At 39.4% G+C, this 20,952-nt stretch overlaps 1 protein-coding gene across 2 annotated transcripts; it reads right to left on the reverse strand.

Moving 5' to 3' along the window:
- Positions 1-461: 461 nt before the first annotated feature.
- On the reverse strand, positions 462-19,258 carry LOC311058152 (annexin A5-like). 2 transcript variants are annotated; one of them, XM_084075490.1, is made up of 15 exons: positions 19,131-19,258; positions 14,281-14,516; positions 13,689-13,783; positions 12,233-12,460; positions 11,617-11,704; positions 11,266-11,360; positions 10,388-10,501; positions 9,739-9,829; positions 5,218-5,297; positions 5,053-5,109; positions 4,846-4,939; positions 4,570-4,665; positions 2,942-3,000; positions 2,687-2,809; positions 462-1,199 (listed from the first exon to the last, which is right to left on the reverse strand). In XM_084075490.1, the coding sequence occupies exons 2-15, from the start codon at positions 14,504-14,506 to the stop codon at positions 1,140-1,142; spliced, it is 1,506 nt and encodes a 501-aa protein (XP_083931616.1). In that variant the 5' UTR covers positions 14,507-14,516; positions 19,131-19,258; the 3' UTR covers positions 462-1,139. The 2 variants fall into 2 exon arrangements, with proteins under 2 accessions (XP_083931616.1, XP_083931615.1); XM_084075489.1 differs by having other exon boundaries at positions 12,233-12,601.
- Between the last annotated feature and the right edge of the window lie 1,694 nt (positions 19,259-20,952).

Below are 20,952 nucleotides of genomic sequence, written 5' to 3' on the forward strand. Positions count from 1 at the left end.
AGGGTTGGCAATGGCTCAGGGGGTATAGAGGTTGTCTAGAATGTCTGATAATCATATGGCCCAGTTCAATCCCCTAACTGCTCCCCAAAATCAGGTCTTGCATGGCTACCTGCTACCACTGCTGTCCTGTGTGTATGAGAATGGGTGAAGTTATGCACATGTAAAAGCACTTTGGATAAAGGTGCTTTATACATTGGGACAATTTAGCATCATATTAACCATATCAGTAAATCAACAGGTGATGTCAAAAACATAACTAAGATGTATGTCCATGGATCTGAACAGGGTCAGCCCAGTTAAAGTCCCCCCCCCCACTCCCGTTACCTATCCACTTGGTGCCTTGTGGCACATAAGGCCTTGAAAAACAAAGCCCCCCCCCTCCCAAGTAATTGGTGAAATATTTTATACTTCATGATGCAATCTTCCTTGATATGTCACATTGATGAAACAGTTACACTTAGTGGATTATTGGCTGTTTATTGTTTGAGATATTCATCAAAGCACCTGGAACTCCAAATAGGATGCTCTGAGGTTTGAACATGTGATTACACTCACAGACACAAACATATGACTATGGAACAGAAGTGGTCTGTGAAGAAAGTCCAGGTAATAGAATAAAAAAAAAACGAACAGAAATAGCCTAATGAACGTAGGCATAAAATACAAAAGGCGTTAAATGACTGCAAACATTAACAGAGCACTTTGGTACTTAGCTGCTAAGTATTGTGTATAACTAAATTCAGCTTTGCTGATATTAAACTATTAGTTTATTAATACATCTTTCTCTGTAATATTAAAGATATATAATATTGGCAAGAAAAAAAAATGCTCCTAATAACATCTAAATGTTATCATTCAAATTCCAATCAAATCAATTCTTTACAACTCTAAACTTATTTGGCCATTTCCATTAAACCTGAAATATCCAGCGCAAATATACAAGTGAAAAAAATATAAAAACTTCTGGCATATATTATAGAAAAAAGAGACGGTTTTGATATATACGACATTCGTTTTGCAAGATAAACATTGCATCGAGAACAGTGTGATTGGCATGGCATGCATTATTGCAGATTATCGTGCAAGCGATATACTGTAGGTTCAGCCAGTAAACTGTCTTATTTTGTAAGACCTCCTTCTCAGTCACTCCCTCCACAGAGCTTCAGTAGCAGTTTCTTATAGTCTCCTGATGTGTCTCCCTGCCGGAAAAGACACAAAAAGCTATAATTAGCAAACAGATCCTTCTAATGTACTTATTGAAAGTAGCTTCAGTTGTCTCACGACAAGGTAATCTGGGCTGCGTAAATCATCCAAGTTGATTTAAAGCTACACTAAGCAACTTCTTTTACTTGACAAACTTGGTTGGCAAGTGGTATTGCCTAAAAAAGGTCCAAATTCTATTTCTCCCCCGAGCGAGAAGGCGTGCCTATTAGCTCCGTGGTACAAATTTCAACACTTGATTAGAGGATCTGGCTGGTTCCAATCTCGAATAGGACATCAAAGTTACAGAGTGCAGCTTTAAGTGCGAGTAATTTAACCATTAAACCCTATATCGTCGGTGTCCAGGACGAACCAGCTAACTCCATTTTCATTTTTTTTTTCATAAATCGACGCTATTGAACACCCTTCACATCTGTGTAAAAAATCTAAACATTTGAACCAATGAAAAGTATTAAAAAGCGCCTCAGACGAAAACTCCCAACTCCATTGGATCCTCAAACTGTCCGTCAAAAACAAACAACTCCCCCCTCTCCTCTACACAGTGCTGCTATCACAGCATTAGCAGTGCGCGTTGCGCAGTGAACGAGGAGGAGGAACACGTAAACAGACTCCCCGTAGTCTGTTAAAACTATGCAGTGTACCTGTTTATCAAACTTAGCACTGACGCTAATGTTATGAAAACAAGTAATTATATTTCTAAAATCTATGAAGTGTTTAATGAGGAGAGCATTGTGATAAGAAGAAAGACATCCATAGCATTTCTGTCGCGCTAGTGTTCTACTACCTCTTTGCAGAAGTTATTGTAATTTAAAGTCCTGTTTATTGTTGTAGGCCTATATAATAAGTGTCATGAAGCATCAGGGCATTAATTCACATGTTGTTGTGATGCATTGTGAGCTTGGAGATCCATTGTAAGCTTTTGGGAATCTGTACCCTTTTGAAACCTCTCTCTCAGCAGCGAGTGGAGCTACTGTTGTTTGGACACCTAACTCCATTTCAGCTTGATTTCTGCTCGTCTGAAACTTCTAACTCCACTCGCGCTGGGTAAAGTGTTGATTTACCCGCGATTTGGGTAAAGTGTTGATAATATAATGACACATGCAAGTATCTCACAATATATACAGTCAATATACCAACTTTGATGAGGTAGTATTGCTTTGTTTTAAAAATATAAGGTTTTCTTCATTTTCTGAAAAACGTATATTTTGTTTTTTCGTTTCCTGAACAATGAGCGTTTTGGAGTTAGCAGGTTCGCGCTGGACAGCAGAGAAATACTATGTACTGACTCCAGGGCCAGACAAATCCAATCTACAAGCTGTGAACATGTAGATGGGCAATTTTCACGTAATTTTCTCACCCAGAATAAGAATGCCAGGGTAACATGTGGTTACATGTGTGACTATGGTTGTGATTAGATACGTACAGAGATGTGCGTGTACAGTCATGGTAGTATTGTGATACTTACAGAGATGTGTGTGTACAGTGACTTTCCATATTTCTTCACGTATTCCTGACGGATATCCAACATGTCGACCTCAGAGCGGGTGACCATGACTCTGATCAGAGTTCTGTCCTTGGTCCCGGCGCCCTGAGAACACACACACACACACACACACACACACACACACACACACACAGTTCAGTTAAATCCACACATTATGCAGTAAACAACAGACTTTCTCATCTGGTACTGTATGGAAGATGATCTGGTGTGTCTCACCTTCATGGCCTTGTAGAGCCGTTCAGCAAAGTAGACGGGTGTGTTTTTAATACACTTCACTGAAACACACAAAACAATCATTTATTACCAAAGACGTGCAATTACTCAATACAGACCACGGTACTTAACTCTATAATGTACTACCAGTGCATAGCAGGTAGAAAGTCTAATGGGAAAAAAACAAGATGATGATAAGACACAAGACAGTAATGGGCCGTCCACACCTAGAAATGGAACTATAAAGATAAACCTGTGTTCAGTTGGATAGAAGAGTACACACCAACACAACTATAATGTGTAGCCTTGACGACCATGACGTCTTATGCAAAGGTAAAAATGTAATTTAGATAGCATGCCATTTAGACCGATGCTAGGTTAATTTGTTTACCTAGCATCCTATATAGTTTCAATGTACAGATTAGTATATTTTGATATTATGTTGTTTAGACTGATGCTAGGTTCTTGGTTAGTCTAGGATCCTAGATTACTGAGGCACTACACGGTCTCTCTGCCTTTGATGTATGCTTACCTTGGCTACTGTAACTCGCACTGGATAAAGAGTGTATGCTAAATGCCAAAATTGTAAAGATTACAATGTTGAACGATATAGTTATAGTGCTTGGTGTGGACGGCCCTTAAATCTTTGTAAAGGTTGTCGTGTGAAATTCTTAATAAAATTAACAAAGCACGGCACACTGTAAAGAAATTAAGGGGAGTGTAAATGTACTGAATAGGTGAGAAGGAGCAGATGAAGTCAACTAAAAACTTAAAGCACGTTTTGGAAAGTAAATGACTCATGAAATGAAAACAAACAAACATTCCACACTGCACTGTTCACACAAAAACATTATAAAAACGTGTAAAACCAAGAGTAACCAAGAGAGGCTAATTCATAAATAATAAAAAACAAAAAAGCAGGTTACTGTACCATAACCCTGAGCAATGACAGCAAAGTAGGGAAAATACAACAGCAAATGATTACACAGTTGACCCATAGGTCACACCAGCAATACTTGCATCATCCAAACCAATATGACATTTGTCACATACAAGCATGCAAAGCATTTCTATCGACTTTTAAAGGGCCAGTTACTGTACATAGTTTCCTGTCAGTTCAGACATGTTGGCATAGACAACGTGCCACGCAGCACAAATGTGAGCAAGTAAAAGATCATTTATGCTTTAAATGAAAGTACAATTATTTTCTACTGAAATGTGACATGTCACGAAGCCCATATTCACCCTTGTCGCATGATGGGGTCACTCACCAAAAATTAACAATTACTAGCGAGTGCCACTACCGTGCAACAAAATACAAATTAGGCTTAATGGATGTGCACAATTTATCAGGGAAGGTACTTTTTTCCCCCTAAAGTTACCTATAGAGGTTAGCCGTCGCGTTAAGCTGCAGACTGCATGATTGTTGCCTTAAAGACATGTTACCTTAAAGACATGACTCGGGGAAATAAAAAACCTTGAGCTGTAAGGAAGTTGAGGGCATGGGATTTTTGCGTGTTTTCTAACCAACTAATAATTCCATGACGATTAGCAGGAACAGCACTGTTTATAGTGGACCAGCACCGCACATCCCTTAAACAATACAAAAGGTCGACCTCTGCCAGACTTACCCACTGCCACCATGCCAGTCTCAAGGTCTCCGGACATTTCTCTGTCAATGCTCTTCTCAATATCCCTGCCACACATCTGTTGGTACTCTTGAAACACTACACACACACACAAACACACACGTCAGAATCTCAGTTGATATTGTCAGTTCTTCTTTGAGTATTAGGTTTGTACGAAGAAATGACTTTGTGATGTCTCTCTCTACCAAGAAATTACTCTGTGATTCGTAATTTACTTTTGAACAGTATGCTGTGCTGCTGGTGTACTACATTACATACCTGCTCTGAGATGGGGTTTGCTTCTGGCACACAGAATGGCATTGAATTTAGACTCATCAGTTCCCAGTTTGTTCTCTCCAGCAGCGTAGAGGGACTATAAGAAGCATATTGACATGCACAAGGTAAAACGGCTTTGTATTTATTAGCAACACAGTGGAAAGATGACTGATATACAGGTAATCTGTCAAACCTGGAAAATAATTTTACCTGAGCATCTTGTTTGGCCATAGAAATGTCCACAGTTTCACGTTCATCACGATTACCCTAAAAGCACAGAGACGATCATAGTCATAAACACAACTACTGATGCACACACATACTGTATATGGGCCAATGAGGGTTGTATATGGAGTAATGGGGGTTGATCTGTACCTGGGCCAGTGAGATCAGGAGCCTGCGGAAGTGACCTGAGGTATCCCCACTGATGAAGTCCTCCAGTGTCTTCTTGTACTCTGTACAAAAACACAGCTGATCATGAATAACTGGTCCAAAGGAGAGTGCTCTACCGACTGAGCTACCCAGACACAAGGAAGGCTAAAGCCAAATTATAGTCACCAAATAAAGTACTAAACATAAAAAAGCCATGTCTGTCTAACATCTCCCCCGCTTTTCCTTGTCCATTGACTGGACCATGACAAAAGAAGTGAGTGGTCAAAGAACAGGGTTATAGTGGACTCCCTTCCAACAGTTGGGAGGACCTTGATTGTGCAGACGACATTGATCTCGGGAACACAATTTACACAACACAGTAAACAACTGGGCCTAACGATCAACATCGGAAAGACCAAGGTCATCAGGGTCAACACCAGATGCATGTCCTGATGAAGGCCTGAACAGGCCGAAACGTTGACGAGCAATACATTCTGGAGCTTTTTGCAACTACCAGTGTGCAGACTTTATTCTTTTTCCAACACCAGATCTGACCATACAATAAACAGCGAAGATCAACCCTTAGAAATGTGGACGACTTAGTCTACCCGGGAAGCAACATCATCGCTGATGGAGGAGCTGACAGTAGCAAAGCAAGACATACCTTCACAATACTCCCAACTGTATGGCTCTCGTCACAGTTATCCGAAACCTCAAAAATCATAATTTTAGTTCAAATGGAAAATATGTTTTACTCAATGGCTGTGAAAACCACCAAAAGTCTTTATTAATAACTACCTCAGTTACATACTGAGGTTATGGTGGCACAGCAAAGTAAAACATATAGACCTATGGAACCAGACAAACCCGGAACAAATTTGACAATCAAATCGAAAGAATAAAGTAGAGGAACTAAACAATATAACATGACAGGCTTTAACCATCTTAACTATTCCATCTGCTGTCCTGCATCAATAATGGATGGACACAGATATTATCTAGACTGCAACTTCATCAGATGGTAAGACTATGAATTGCATTTGTATTGTGTCCATGTCGTCAACAAGTTGGATAACTGCTATTAAGAGTTTAACAACGTAGCTGCATAACCGCAACCATGAGTGGAAGTGGAGCCTGCTGCTGTACAGCAAAGTTCAGATATGATACTGTATGGCTAATGCCCCCTACACACCAAGAAAAGCTAATAAATGAATCAGCTTTTATTTCAATGCAATCTCTATGCAAATATTGTCGTATTGGAGCACACACTTGTGCTCCAATACGATCGGCTTGTGTGTGTGCACGGATCTGCGCGTGCAAACGCACACACACACACACACACACACACACACACACACGTACAATGTTGACATAATGACGACCTGTTTCTGTAGCTATAGTGCGATGCCAAGCACTTGATGTTGGTGTGGTTTTCTTTGTGACAGGATTAGTTTGTATAAGAAAATAGTGCTTCTCCAGTCAACTTGTTGTTGGTAGCATGACTTTGTAGCCAACACAGCAGTGAAATGCTTATGCACGCCGCAGCGCAAGTACGGGTGTGTATCTGTGGCTTGACCACACACACACACACACACACACACACACACACACACACACACACACACACACGTGTAGATTGCGTCACACCATTTCCCGCGCTAGTGGGAAAATGTATTAAACAATAATATTAATTTCTTATCCATAAATAGGTTATGTAGTAACTAAATATACTTATTTCTCATCTACAGCTGCTATTTTACATTTTAGATTTCAAAATGCGCTCCAGTTTTAACGGCCTGTTTTTTGTCATGGCCAAACACACTCAATTATTGATAAAAAAAAAAGCTACTACTAGTACTACTGTACTTCTGCTTTTCTTTGCGTTTAGGTTTTTTTGGTGTACGCAGCTTAACACTTCTCCAAATTGTGGCTACACTGGTAGAACATAGGCATGCAAACCCCCGAGGTGAAAAAGGTGACAACACAATTGCCCTATTTGGATTCAAAACGGCTATTGTAGCTGAAAAGCTACAATAGGATATTGTAGCTGAAAAGCTACAATAGATTAACTTAATGCTTCAACTAAATAAATAAAAAGCGTAAAAATCTGCATCATATCTATGAGCCCATACAGTCTTACTTCAAAAACTAGCAATAGCTATTGGCGAAGTTTAACAGGCCTCTTTTTGTTTTTAATTTCTCAAGACAAATGTTGGCACTGAAACATTTTGTTAAAGAATAAGTCATTATAAGTGCCTTTACGCATATTTCCAATGAACAAATTCAGCTAATAAAAGGATTGATGAATCACTTGTAGATGCCCTCACATGAGCGCTTTAGAATCAAATCTGCTGGGATTAAAGCAAAAGCAAAACTCTAAGACTGAAAATTTTTGTTAGCAAGCGTGAAAGGAGCCCCAACACTAGCACTGTGTGTCCTAAACCCACGGTTCTTAAAGTGGGGTCCGCGACGCATGGCCAGGGGGTCCGCGAAATATTTCACAGATAAAAAAATAAACATTTTTTTGATTAAAAATATTTTTGTATTATGTATTTTTTAATGGGGGGGCTAGTGAAAGTTGCATAAGTTCTTACTGTAATGGTGTATGTGATATGAAATGTGAGCTTACAATAATCACAGTAATCCTTAATCATATTCCATCATATTCAAAGGTTTTTGCAGAGAAATGAGGCAGACTCCAGTCACTTTCAAATTAGAGCACTGCAGAGGGCAGGTGTGTGCGTCTGTTTCCAGCTGACGCTCGTTGACGCTCGTTGACGCTCGTTAATGTTATAGGCATCAGAGGCAATTATGCTTTTGCACTGTCAAATAGGCCAACATCTAATCTAAGATTAGTGGGACTCATTCAAATGACCACCAGTGAGTCCCGGGACTCACTTCATTGAAAACCTAACAACATCACTGTATACATATTAGATGTATTAGATATTTATTAGATTTTACATTGATATTAAAGCTATTTTATTTGATTAGATATGTGATGTTGTTACCTGACAATTAGTTGACTTTTGGTGAAAAGATATGGTACCGCATATGTCGGTATCGGTTGATATCGGCAGAGGTGGACAAAGTACTCGACCCCAGTACTTGAGTAAGAGTACAGATACTCCTTGGTCAAATTCACTCCACTATAAGTAAAAGTAGCTCAGTCAAAATGTTACTCAAGTAAGAGTAATAAAGTAATTGTTTTTAAATATACTTCAGAAACAAGCCAGAAACACGGCTAGTGTGAGAGCAGAAGTTAAGCCAATTGCATTTTAGGGAAGAAAAAAACAGCCAACCTAAAGGCCAAACCGCACCAATGCAACTAGTCGCAACTCCTTGCAACAAAACTGTTTTAAGGTCAACCACACCAATGCAACTCCTTGCAACAAAACTATTTTAAGGTCAACCACACACCGATGCAACTCCTTGCAATAAAACCGTTTTAAGGTCAACCACACACCGATGCAACTCCTTGCAACAAAACTGTTTTAAGGTCAACCACACACCGATGCAACTCCTTGCAACTGCCATTGGGGTTAATGGTTGCAAGTAGTTGCAAGTAGTTGCATGTTGCAACTCCTTGCAACATGCATGGCGAAACATTGTTGTGGATGTGGAGTGGGCTTAAAAGTACTCAGTACTTTATAGCCTTCCTAGAAATATACTCGAGTAAAAGTAAAATATTTGTCTTGGAAATGTACTGTAAGTAAGAGTAATACGTATCAAAAAAATCTAATACTCAAGTAAAGTACAGATCCTCAGAATCTGTACTCAAGTACATTTACTCCGTTACTGTCCACCACTGGATATCGGAATCGGAAATTAAGAGTTGGACAATATCGGAATATCGGATATTGGCAAAAAAGTCAATATCGAATATCCCTAACAATAAGTTTATTATTTTTAAATTGAAGCACCTACTAAAAGTCACCTTTAGACTGGTCATTTTACATGTCTGTTTTTATAAGAACTATAGAAGTGTTCATTTTCTGAAGTCTGAACCATTAAGATCAGTTACTTGAAAAGTGTTCTGTCAGGTTTTGCACAAAAGCTATTTTAATAAAATTACTATTGGCACATGATTCATATAGTAGTAGTGGTTTCTGTCTATGACTATAATGGGTCTGAAAGATTTTGATTGAAACGTTGTTTAATACAAATAGTTCCAATGGCATCTAAATGTACACATGTGGTTGTAAGTATATGCTTATCGCTGCTGTGAGGATGAGGGGGTACCTGGAAAAAAATCTCCCCTCCAAGGGGTACCTGGGCCAAAAAAGTTTGAGAACCCCTGTCCTAAACAATTACCACAATATGTTGAATTATAACGTTACGGTATAATCATTCTAAACCTGTGTTCTTGCTGACCCATTGCAATACTCTTTAAATTTACAAAAATGACTGAAATCAGTTGCGGCGACTGAGAACTTTAATCCATGAATCTGATGTTGAATGTCTGAATGAGGCCCAATGTGTGCAGTTTACTTGATGGTAGGCTAGTAAGGGAAGCAGGTTTACCTCTTTTGAAAACCTCGTTAATCTCCTTGATTTCGGCATTGGAGCGAGATGACAGGATCTCTATCAAGCAGGCTTCATCAGTTCCAGCTCCCTGTTGGGATCATGTCAAACAGTTATCAGTTTCTGTCATGTTTCTATCAAATTTAGAAAGACAACGGTTGTCTTCTTTACAAAAAAAACCAAATTTGTCTAAATAATAAAAGCTTCTTAGGCAAAAAAACATTACAATGGCAACCCACTTCTGATTATGTCAGGGAACAAAATACACAAATACTTTTATAGTGTGGCTTTGTAGGAGGCAAGCCATCTATAAGATGTCTGTCTGTCTCTCAGTCAGTGTGTCTGGAGCTAATCTCACATCAGTGCCAATTTTTGTGTGTGCAGACTGCCAGTAGGCCAACTTATCACCATCCCTTTCAATTGTGTATTATACTTTTTGAAATGGGGATCTGATCAAGCTAAAACATTTGGAGTTAATACATCATAGATGTCGCAGGCTGGCAACATGGAATCACAAATTCACATCCAGTAGGAGCCACGCCATGTTTCCATGTGAATTCTGAGATCTACATGATTTTGTATTTGTAGATTACGGATAATATAATCATTTTTATATATAATAATATTTTTTTTTTTTCGTGAAACAAACCTTGATGGCACTGTAGAGCTCATAGGCATCGAACTCAGCTGGGGTCTTCAGCATGGCCAAAACGAGCTTCTCAAAGTTTCCGGACAGTTCTGATTTCAGGTCCTTGATGAGATCCTGATGGAGGAAAGAGACACATGCTTGGAATGATTCAATAGCGAGCTCTAATGGCGTTATGAATAATCTGCTGTGGGGGAAATGCTCTGTGGGCCAGCTATAATGAGCTGTGAGGACATCCAACCCCCTGTCCCATTTCACTGGCAGCATCAGCACCTGTTGTCTGGATGTCATGATCACAGTCTTAGTAATGCAATCTAAGTCATGCAGTTATGTTTTATCTGCAACTGGTTGTCTGCCATTTTTTACTTCAGAGAGTCCAAAATAAAGTATCATGTTAGTATTTAGTCTTCTAGATGAGAATAGGGCCATTTGGAGGGCTAATTATTAACAATACCCATGTAATATACACACATTTATACCATAGCCAAGTAAAATGTGTGATTCTACCAGAGGGGCGTGCATTATTTTCAGATAACCAGACAACTCTGACATAACGGCCTCATCACATAACATTAGCCACAAGCTCTACTATTGTTTTTTTCATATTGTAAAGCACTTTGTAACCCCATTTTAACCCATTAAGACCTGAGGCGACTCTTAAAAATGTTTTCTAAATCCGAACAGTTTTTGAAAAAAGAAAAAAAAATAGCAGATCTACAAGCTCATAGCGCGGCACTCGGTGCCGCGCTATGAGCTTGTATATCTGCTATTTTTGAATGGCCAAAGAAATCTAAAGTGACACAGATGCGTTCCAGGTCTTAATGGGTTAAAAGAGCTTTATAAATAAAGAAGTTCTGTATCATTATCATCATGAAAGGTACCTTTCCATAGGCGGTTTTGAAGGACTTGCACATAGGCACACGTTGTCTGTTGGAGCGACTTCCCAGCAATTCGATGATGGCATTCTCGTCAGTTCCTGCACAGACAAGCCCACAACGTCAAAATGAATGCTATTCACAAAGGAAAACACAGTACTGCCAATTCCTTTTCAAGTAGTTCACTTAAATGTACAGAGACCATACTTTGCTGCAAGTTATCCTTCTTAGATAACGTCCACTGCATGAAGTGTATTGAAAGCAACACTGCATATTATATGCATTCAATTACCTCATAAATGACTAAACCTTTTGGTACACTTTTTGTACATTTCAGGAAGGATCTAAGGAACTCACCGAAGCCCTTCATGGCCTTCCTCAGTACCTCCACATCCCTCAGTGGGTCAGCTCCAGGAAAGTCCTTGATTGTACCCCTGAATCCTCTCTGAAAGAACAACTAGGGCTGTCAGGATTACATCAGTTGGCGATCAATTGTCAAACGATTAACGATTTAATTGTGTCTTTGGCATTGAACATTAGAAGATAGTGAATACATTTTTTATTTCTGTTTGGGTATTTAGGCTACATAATCACAAATTGCACAGGGCAGATATGACGAATAACTTTATAACACGTTTAATAATTGTATACTTTCAAAAATATTTAAGAATAGCGGAAATGGCTCATGTGCATTTTGTGACCTGGTGTAAGCTTGTAGATCAGCCATTTCTGCTATTTTTGGAAAATGTATGAACATCTTTCAACATGGAAACGATCATGGCGATTATGCAAAATGATTGCGATTATGCTAAATAATTGCGATTATGCTAAATAATTGTGACAGGCCTGAGAACAACAGTGACTTCCCTTATTATAAAACCACAGACTTCAAAGATTTCAAACAGAGCTTCGGCCAATAGTTCTAGGCAAACAAGTCAATACGAGTCCTTACGCCCTTTTAAACATGTCTTACATTCATGGCAGGCGCTACTGGCATGGCTCCACCATAGTTTCCACCATAGGCTGGCATGGACGGGTTTGGTGAGGGGGCCTTCGGGTACCCTGCCCCAGGCGATGGGGCTCCTCCATATCCGGGCATGGAAGGGTTGGGTGATGGCGCGCGAGGGTATCCACCCGGGGCCTGGCCTGGCTGTCCAGGGTAGCCCATTCCTTGGCCTTGTGGCTGGGGCATCCCTCCTGGCTGCGGGTACATGCCATGTTGGTTAGGGGGGGGATTACCAAACCCCGCAGGCTGGGGGGCTTGTGGGTAACCCCCAGGGGCTTGGGGGAACATGGACGGGTTTGGAGTGAATCCCCCCATAGCAGCAGAGAACTGGTTGCCCTGTGATTGAGAAAGATTAGCATGCAGTAAAAGGTGCACAGAAGAACCCTGATTTTCTGCAATTATATGCAAGCCAAGGTCACACTTTATTTTATGGATGGTCAATAAATTGATTAGCCTGGTAAACCCTCCCTCCAGAAATCTCAATTGTATTTTATTTCAGGAGTGAGCCTGGCCTGCAGACCTATATGGGCAATTTGGCTGTGGGCTGGAGATGGGCGGGAGTAATGTAGCTTTGATGTCCAAGTGGCCCTTTGATGTCCAATTAAGCCACTTTAGGCTGCAGTGATTATCACCAGGAGTAATTGGTTTGTCTTTGATGTTAATGAGCAGCTTGTATGAAAGGTGTATTGATTAATGACGTGTGAACCACTCTGGTTCCACCTGATTGGCCTACCCCCGCTGTCAATCACAAAACAATGAGCGAGGACGCTGATTGGCTCGGTTAGTTGGTAATTCCGCTAGAAACTCCCACAATGGGCAATCAGGCCAGACTCACTCCTGGAATCAAATGGAAATGAGATTTCCGGAGGGAGGGTTTACCAGGCTATAAATTGATATCCCACTACCCATGTAAATATTTGACTAATGTTCTAGTACTTCTATCACACATCTTGATTCTGTACCCGCTATACAAGTTAACATCCAAAACAAAGTGTGACAATGCTAAATTATAAAATGTGCCATCAGCTTCTGAATTACCAGATATTTGTTACAGACATTTGAATGCAACATAAATTACACAGATACAGAATTTAAAAAGGTAAAGAGAGAAAAGTTGCGGCAGATTGTCAGGTTTTAAAAGCACTGGCTCGAGTGGCTAATACAGTACATGATTATTTTAATCATGCGAGAGAAGTGGAAAGGAAAACTGACGAAGAAAGCTACAGTACAACACAGAGGGTTATAAGATGGGACTTAAAAAAACCTTACCGTACCACATAAATTGGATGTGACTTTTCCAATTTTGGATGTATAATTCATGCTAACTGGAACATTCAACACAATCATGTGATTATGCTGAAATGCAGACATTTAAGGGAATTTTCTGTGGTGAGGGTAATGGTGTTTTCCATGCAACGCTTACCATGGCAGGGAGATTGGCTGCAGTGAATCCTGGGTTGGGCAAGTTGTTCAGACTTATGGAGGGATAACCGCCAGGCTGCCCGCCACCCCAGCTGCCTGCAGCAGATAACAGACAAACCACCAAAGTCATTACAACATGGAGGGGAACTCTCACAAAGCCATTACAACATGGAAGGGAACTCTCACAAAGCCATTACAACATGGAAGCGTAGTGAACTCTCACAAAGCCATTACAACATAGAAGTGAACTCTGACTAAGTTTCCGACAAGTGCAGAAAGGGGTGGAATCTTGCCAATATTGGATTGAGATAGGAATGAGCCATCCTTACTGCTCACTGCCCAGTTTCTCACTCCTCTACCAGTTAACAGATAGAATAAGGGGCTCCAAAGTTGAGCAGAATGAGCACAGTGTGAGAGCTGCTTCTCCTAGCAACAGCAGCAAAACACAAGCATTCTCTCACTTAAATCTAAACCCTGTGATGCCTGTTGCATACACTGAGGACATGACTCACTGACTCAGTGTCCATCTGACCTCTGTGTCCTTAACACACTATCATTTTGTTTTGTTTTTTTTCCACTGAACTCTGCTTTACCTGCTTGTGGCATGGGTGGGTATCCTCCAGCCTGTGGAGGGTAGCCAGACTGAGCCTGAGGAGGGTAGCCCCCGGCCTGAGGGGGGTAGCCTCCCGCCTGGGGAGGATATGCTCCGGGCTGGGGTGGATAGCCTCCTTGTTGCGGAGGATATCCGCCTTGCTGAGGAGGGTATCCGCCTTGCTGAGGAGGGTATCCGCCTTGCTGAGGGTATCCAGGGTAACTCATGGCTTTAAACCTGTAAGAGTATTGCCAAAAAGACAGCTATTATTACCCATTGTTATTATGACCGTTATCGGCTTTTACCACTACTCATGCCTGAGGGAAGTAAATAATTATGTGAACATTAAGCAAAGCAAAAAAGCGGCCTCGGGTGAGGAAGTGCACCTGTACAAACCACAACTCCAAGCATTACTTTTTTTTTGTTGTTGCCAGAAACGGATTCACAGAGAAAACAGTAGTTTGCTCAGCTTACTGATGATACAGTAAGTGGGCGACGGCACCTTTAACACAAGTTGAACATGTTGCCATAGCAACGAAAGAGTTGAAAACAGTACACACACCAAGTCACACACAAAACCCTCCGCCCATTTCCTAGCTTAGTATTCTCATTCCCCTGTGGGAGCAATAAACAGCCAACTATCTAGCTAATAAGACAATAGGAATCTAAGGTTCCAGGAGGGAGGCATTTAGCATTAGCGGTTCTGTACGTGTGTGCGAGAGTGAAAATATTACAATACATTATTTGACTTTCTTTTTACAACATTAGTATCAGCAATTATGCAGCCGATGTGCCCCCATTTCAAACACTTTCAGCCTTTTGATTGATTGAATACTTTATTAGCATGTATGAAAACCTTGTGTCCCTAATTGGAGCATGTCTGCATTACAAATGTTCTCTTCTCTTTTTTAAACAGCCGATCTACAAGCTCACAACACATTGCGATTGTGAGCTTGTAGATACATTTATTTTTATAAGACTTTAATAAAATAAAAGTTCAGTTCATGTGTTTATTTTGTATCTACCAAAATGTTTGTTTTATTAGTTAAATGCCCTAAAGTAGAAACTTTAATCAAATGTGTGTTTTTCAAATTAAATGGAAACTTTGCACCTTTTTTTATTGGTCAAAACTTTAAAATCGGTGTTCTAGCTAGGAGGACTCTCCAAAATCAGGATCAGAGCCAAAAATAAAACTGGATCTGAAAAAGGAGCTAGTGACATAGAAACCAAGATCTGCACTCAAAAGATTTTTTCATTTGCAAAAGTGGTAACATTCTTCTGACTCTGAGCCAAGCAGCCTTCTGTCAGAGGAAGAGCCTGCTTTTCTCGAAACGTCACCACTTTTGCTAATTAAAAATCCTTTGAACAGCAGCTAGTTGGTGGGCGGATCTTTCCGTTTCTTTGACAATATAAGCAAAGAAAAAGAGGATGTCGTCCATTCAGTCATTGTGTTTAACCTTCCTCTATCTGGAGATGCAGTTCAGATCAAGTACAGAGATATTTAAGACAAGTGGTATTGTGAAACCAGGCTGTCATCAAATATTTCACCACTATGGTTTGTCTATTTTAGGAACATGAATTGAACTAAAGTAGTGTCAATACAGTATATGACATATAGGCACTGCATTGTTATTTTTCCACTCGACCAGTAATTCCCAACCTGTGTGGGCTGTGAGGATATTGCAAGTGATCCCCAAATAATTGGCAAAACACTAAGATTGTATTGATAATATATCATTCATATTTAATAAAAAAGAATGTGAAATAAGTGTGGTAACCACTGCACTAGACATAGGTCTAACCCAGGGGTGGGCAGCATTTATTTCCAGAGGGCCATACTGACTTCGATAAAATGAGTGAAGGGCCACACATTCATTGTACAATTGAATTGAAACTTTAAACACATAGTGCTGAATGATGTTAAAACTGTGTGAATTTGGTAGGCATGCCAGACTACATTAGAATAAGGTCCTTGCTTTCACAACAACAATGTTCATCAACAAAATGTTGATCTTTCTTTTTCTTTTTGTATCACTCTGGTGTACTCTGTACGAGATTACAATGAATAGATCACATGAAACAATCCACGTCAATGCCGTATCTCATCTTATCTGATATGCACCTCTCCATAGGTCACTGATAAAACACATTGCATTCACATCGCATTCATTATATGATGAACTCACGGCAGACTGTTTCACTGTTACATTATAAACATAAAACATTTGAGTACATACGGATGGAGGAATGCAGGTATGTACTCAAATGGCAAATATGATATAAATATTAATATTAATTGGAGTTAAATTAATTTGTCTCAAAACCCGTAACATATGGCAGCCTTTTAAAATGTGGATTTTTTTACATTTTTGTTATGACTTGGCGGGCCGGATTGAGATGGTCAAAGGGCCGGGTCCGGCCCCCGGGCCGTATGTTGCCCATGTGTGGTCTAACCTAAGCTTTGATACTATCCAATTATCCACCCATCACATGCCTGGGTTTTAACTACAGCAACTGTAGTGGCATGGTCTTGTATGAAAAGTCTAAAAAAACTCATGCTTGCAGAGAGTTAAGACAACATTTTTTTTAAACGGGTGACAGCACAGGATGCCGAGGAAACTCAGTGTATTGCCGTGGTTGCAACAGGCCCACTTGTTCCATGGTGAACCCTACATCAGCGGTTTTAAATGGAACAGACTCCTCCTGTTTCTGCTTTGCATTTTATGGACAATGGAAAAAATTACCAATGCCACTGAATTTGAATTACTGTAGAACACTGTGCTAGAAAAAAAAAAGTTTCCTGACCAAACACAAAGTTCACTTCAGATGACACAGAGGCCATTCACAACAAGAATGTCTGACAAACTGTGACATTGTAATTAAAGCGACAGATGATGTTTGTAATCCAGCCCGAGCACAGCTATGACCAACACACAGGAGTTTATAGTAAATGCACACAGGCACTGGGAATGATATGTTTGACCCCAAAAAGGTGTGACACACTTCTTCACAGTAAAGGGGAGTGGTGGAAAAATACTCAAATTCTTTACTTAAGTAAAAGCACCAATACTGCAATATAGAAATACTCTGTTACAAGTGAAAGTCCAGAATTAAAAATGTACTTGAGTAAAAGTACATGCGTATTGGCATCAAAATGTACTTAAAGTACCAAAAGTAAAAGTACAAAAATGTTTGAAAATAGCAAATCTACAACAAGCTCACAACACGTTGCGACACGTTGTGAGCTTGTAGATTGGCTATTTTCAAATAGCCTATGTATAAAATAGGGCCAAAGTGGTTAATGTATGTTTCATAGTATCATAATGTGTATCTGAAAAGTAACTAAAGTTTTCAAATAATTGTACTGGAGTAAAAGTACAATATTTGCCTCTGATATGTAGTGGAGTAGAAGTAAAAGTATTGGAAATTGGAAATACTCAAATAAAGTACAAATACCTCAAAATTGTACTTAAGTAAATGTACTTAGTTATTTTCCACCACTGGTAAAGGGTGACAGTTACAAAGGAGCATGTGAATGGAGATGGAGTAGGAACTCCCCACCCCCAAACTATGTGACTCCAACTATTTGACCCCAGAAATAAAAAGTGTCAGTTGAGGCTATAATTAGGCTACACGTTTTTGTTAGGCTACTTCTAAAATATAAACCTATGGAAGTATGACGTTAGAATAGGCCAGTTGGCATGGGCATCTGACCCACAACCTGAACACTATGGGCCAGGGCAGGGTGGGATCAATGAAGGTTTATATTTAACAGCCACAGTAACTTACATTGATCATTTAGAGTGGCACAATAAAGCATAGTTTCATTCTGACAGAGAGCAGGCCAGGCAGTAAAACATACTAGTGTCATGTCAATACACCCATCTTGGTTCTAAGGAGGCCTACAGTCAGGTGGAAACTAAGTGCATTTACTTAAATACTGTACTTATGTACAATTTTGAGGCATTTGTACTTTAGTTGAGTATTTCCAATTATTTTACTTCTACTCCACTACATCTCGGATCCAAATATTGTACTTTTACTCCACTACATTTATTTGAAATCTTTAGTTACTAGTAGTTAATTTGTAGATTTTGATTATCATTACAAAACATACATTAACCACTTCAACCCTATTTAAACTTTAGCTATTTGAAAATAGCTGATCTACCAGATCATTCAAAAGATGTTAGTAGATTTGAAAACTTGTGAAATGGGACATTCTGCATAATGAGTACTTTTACTCTAGGTACTTTAAGTACATTTTGATGCCAATACTTTTGTAGGCCTACTTTTACTCAAGTAAATTTTGAATTCCGGACTATTACTGTAACAGAGTATTTCTGAATTGCATTATTGATACTTTATACTTAAGTAAAACATGCGAGTACTTCCACCACTGCCTACAGTAAAGTAAACAGTCCATTATCCCCGTGTGCCCCTCTAGAGTGCTAACTTCCTTAATCCCCAACAGGCCCGTGTTTGACGTTACTGTAATCTCTACAACACAGGGCAGTGAGGAAGTTAAAAATAGACGTTCGTGGCTAGTCTACTGAAACAAATATCTATGTTTAAAGCAATTAAACGACAATAAACTGCATTTTCAGCGTTGAGAAATCGACATGCATTGCGTAAGAAACGTCTCAGAACGAGGAAAAGGAGGGGAAGGAAGGGAGGGAAGGCTTCTTGTAGACGTTAGTAGCCGTGGTGGGAGTTTTGCTGCAAAACAGCACGAAAACAAACACATAACGGAACATAGGACCAAAATGCAACGTAAATGTAGTTACTACGGCTCTGGCTGACGCTAAATTGATAAATGTCAACGTGGAATTGGTTGTTTTCGTCACTTACTTTTCGTCTTGCTAAGGAGAACTTCTTCCACACCGCAGTCTGTCCGACTCGAGGAGCTTCAGAGAAATCAACGTCAGCCCCTGCGTTCCAGAGTGGACGTGGGCGGGGCCATTTATGCCTCAGCGTCACGTGCCGAATGAAATAGCCGAGCTACAAGCTCACAGTGTGACACGTCCGCGACGCACTGTGAGCTTGTAGCTCGGCTATTTCCTCTCAGGATCCGCCCATCGTCATCATGACCTGAAGCAATAACGGGCAGTATTTACCTTGCTGTGTGTGACGCATAAAACTGGTAAAGTGTCTATGGTCACAGTGTGTAGGGTAGGTAGGTCCGTCTGACAATGACATGGTGAGGTATGGAAAATGTGACAAGACAACTCCCATGATAAACACGTAGCCTATATATAGCTCTATGGATACACAGGTCATAAGAGAAACCCTGAGTTACGCAATTGACCACTTATCATTTTTTTCCAAACTGTATTTATATTGTATATATATTTGTTTATATGTCTCTCTATATAGATATCTATCAATATCTCTATCTATATAGATATCTATCAATATCTCTATCTATCTATCTATCTATCTATCTATCTATCTATCTATCTATCTATCTATCTATCTATCTATCTGTGTGTGTGTGTGTGTATATATATATATATATATATATATATATATATATATATATATATATATATATATATATATATATATATATATATATATATATATATATATAAACTGGGGGGGAAATAATACATTAAAATACAATTATTTAGCGTAAATTACAACAAAATCTTGGCACTAGAGCTCCTATACTGCAATCAGATAAGATAACATAATCACTAAATGCCAGCAGACTATTTTGAGAGCGACAGTTTAGTCTATTTGTCACAGAGGGGACACCACCATAGAGTTATAGGGGACGCCACACTATTTATCATGTGACGCAAAGTGTATATAAGATAACAACAATGACATTTGATGAAGAATGGAAAATGTGACAAGACAGACAAGTCCCATGATAAACATTTCACAAGAGAAATTCTGTCTCCTCTTTTTCCCAAACTGTTTTTTAGATGTATATATAAAAATAAAAAAAAGTATTGAAGCTTGAGTAGCTATTATAGTGTCCTAAACTTTATCTAATAATTTATGAATCATACAATGCCAGCAGACAGTGGTGTAAAGTAACTAAGTACATTTACTGTAGTACTGTAGCCTACTTAAGTAAGATTTTTGGTATTTTTACTGTACTGGAGTATTTCCAATTGTCTGTACTTTTACTTCTACTCCATTACATCTCAGAGGCAAATATTGTAGCCTACTGTTATCCACTACCATTATTTGAAAACTTTAGTTACTCTTACTTTGTAGATTTGGATTATTATTACAAAACATACATTAATAATTTGAGGCATTGTGAGCTTGTAGATCTTTTCAAAAGATTTGTATACATTTGTGAAACGGTAAATGCATTATTCTGCATAAATGAGTAGCCTACTTTCTACTTTTTGTACTTTAAGTACACTTTGATACTTTTTGAATTCTGGACTTTTACTTGTAACAGAGTATTTCTACATTGCAGTATTGATACTGTTACTTAAGTAAAACGATTGATTACTTTTCCCACCACTGTCCTAGGGTCTGTAGACTATTTTGGCGAGTGACAATGCTGTCTATTCACCACAAGAGGGAGCCCTATTGACAGCATTCAGAGCTTCCATGCCTGTCAGATGCTTTGAGGCTGGAACAGAATGGATGTATTCCTTAGAAATTACTGCCTAGTGATGGCCACACTTTTGTCAAATTCCTGCTG

This window comes from Gymnoscopelus microlampas (assembly GCF_963454915.1).
Source record: "Gymnoscopelus microlampas genome assembly, chromosome: 13".
NCBI lineage: Eukaryota > Metazoa > Chordata > Actinopteri > Myctophiformes > Myctophidae > Gymnoscopelus > Gymnoscopelus microlampas.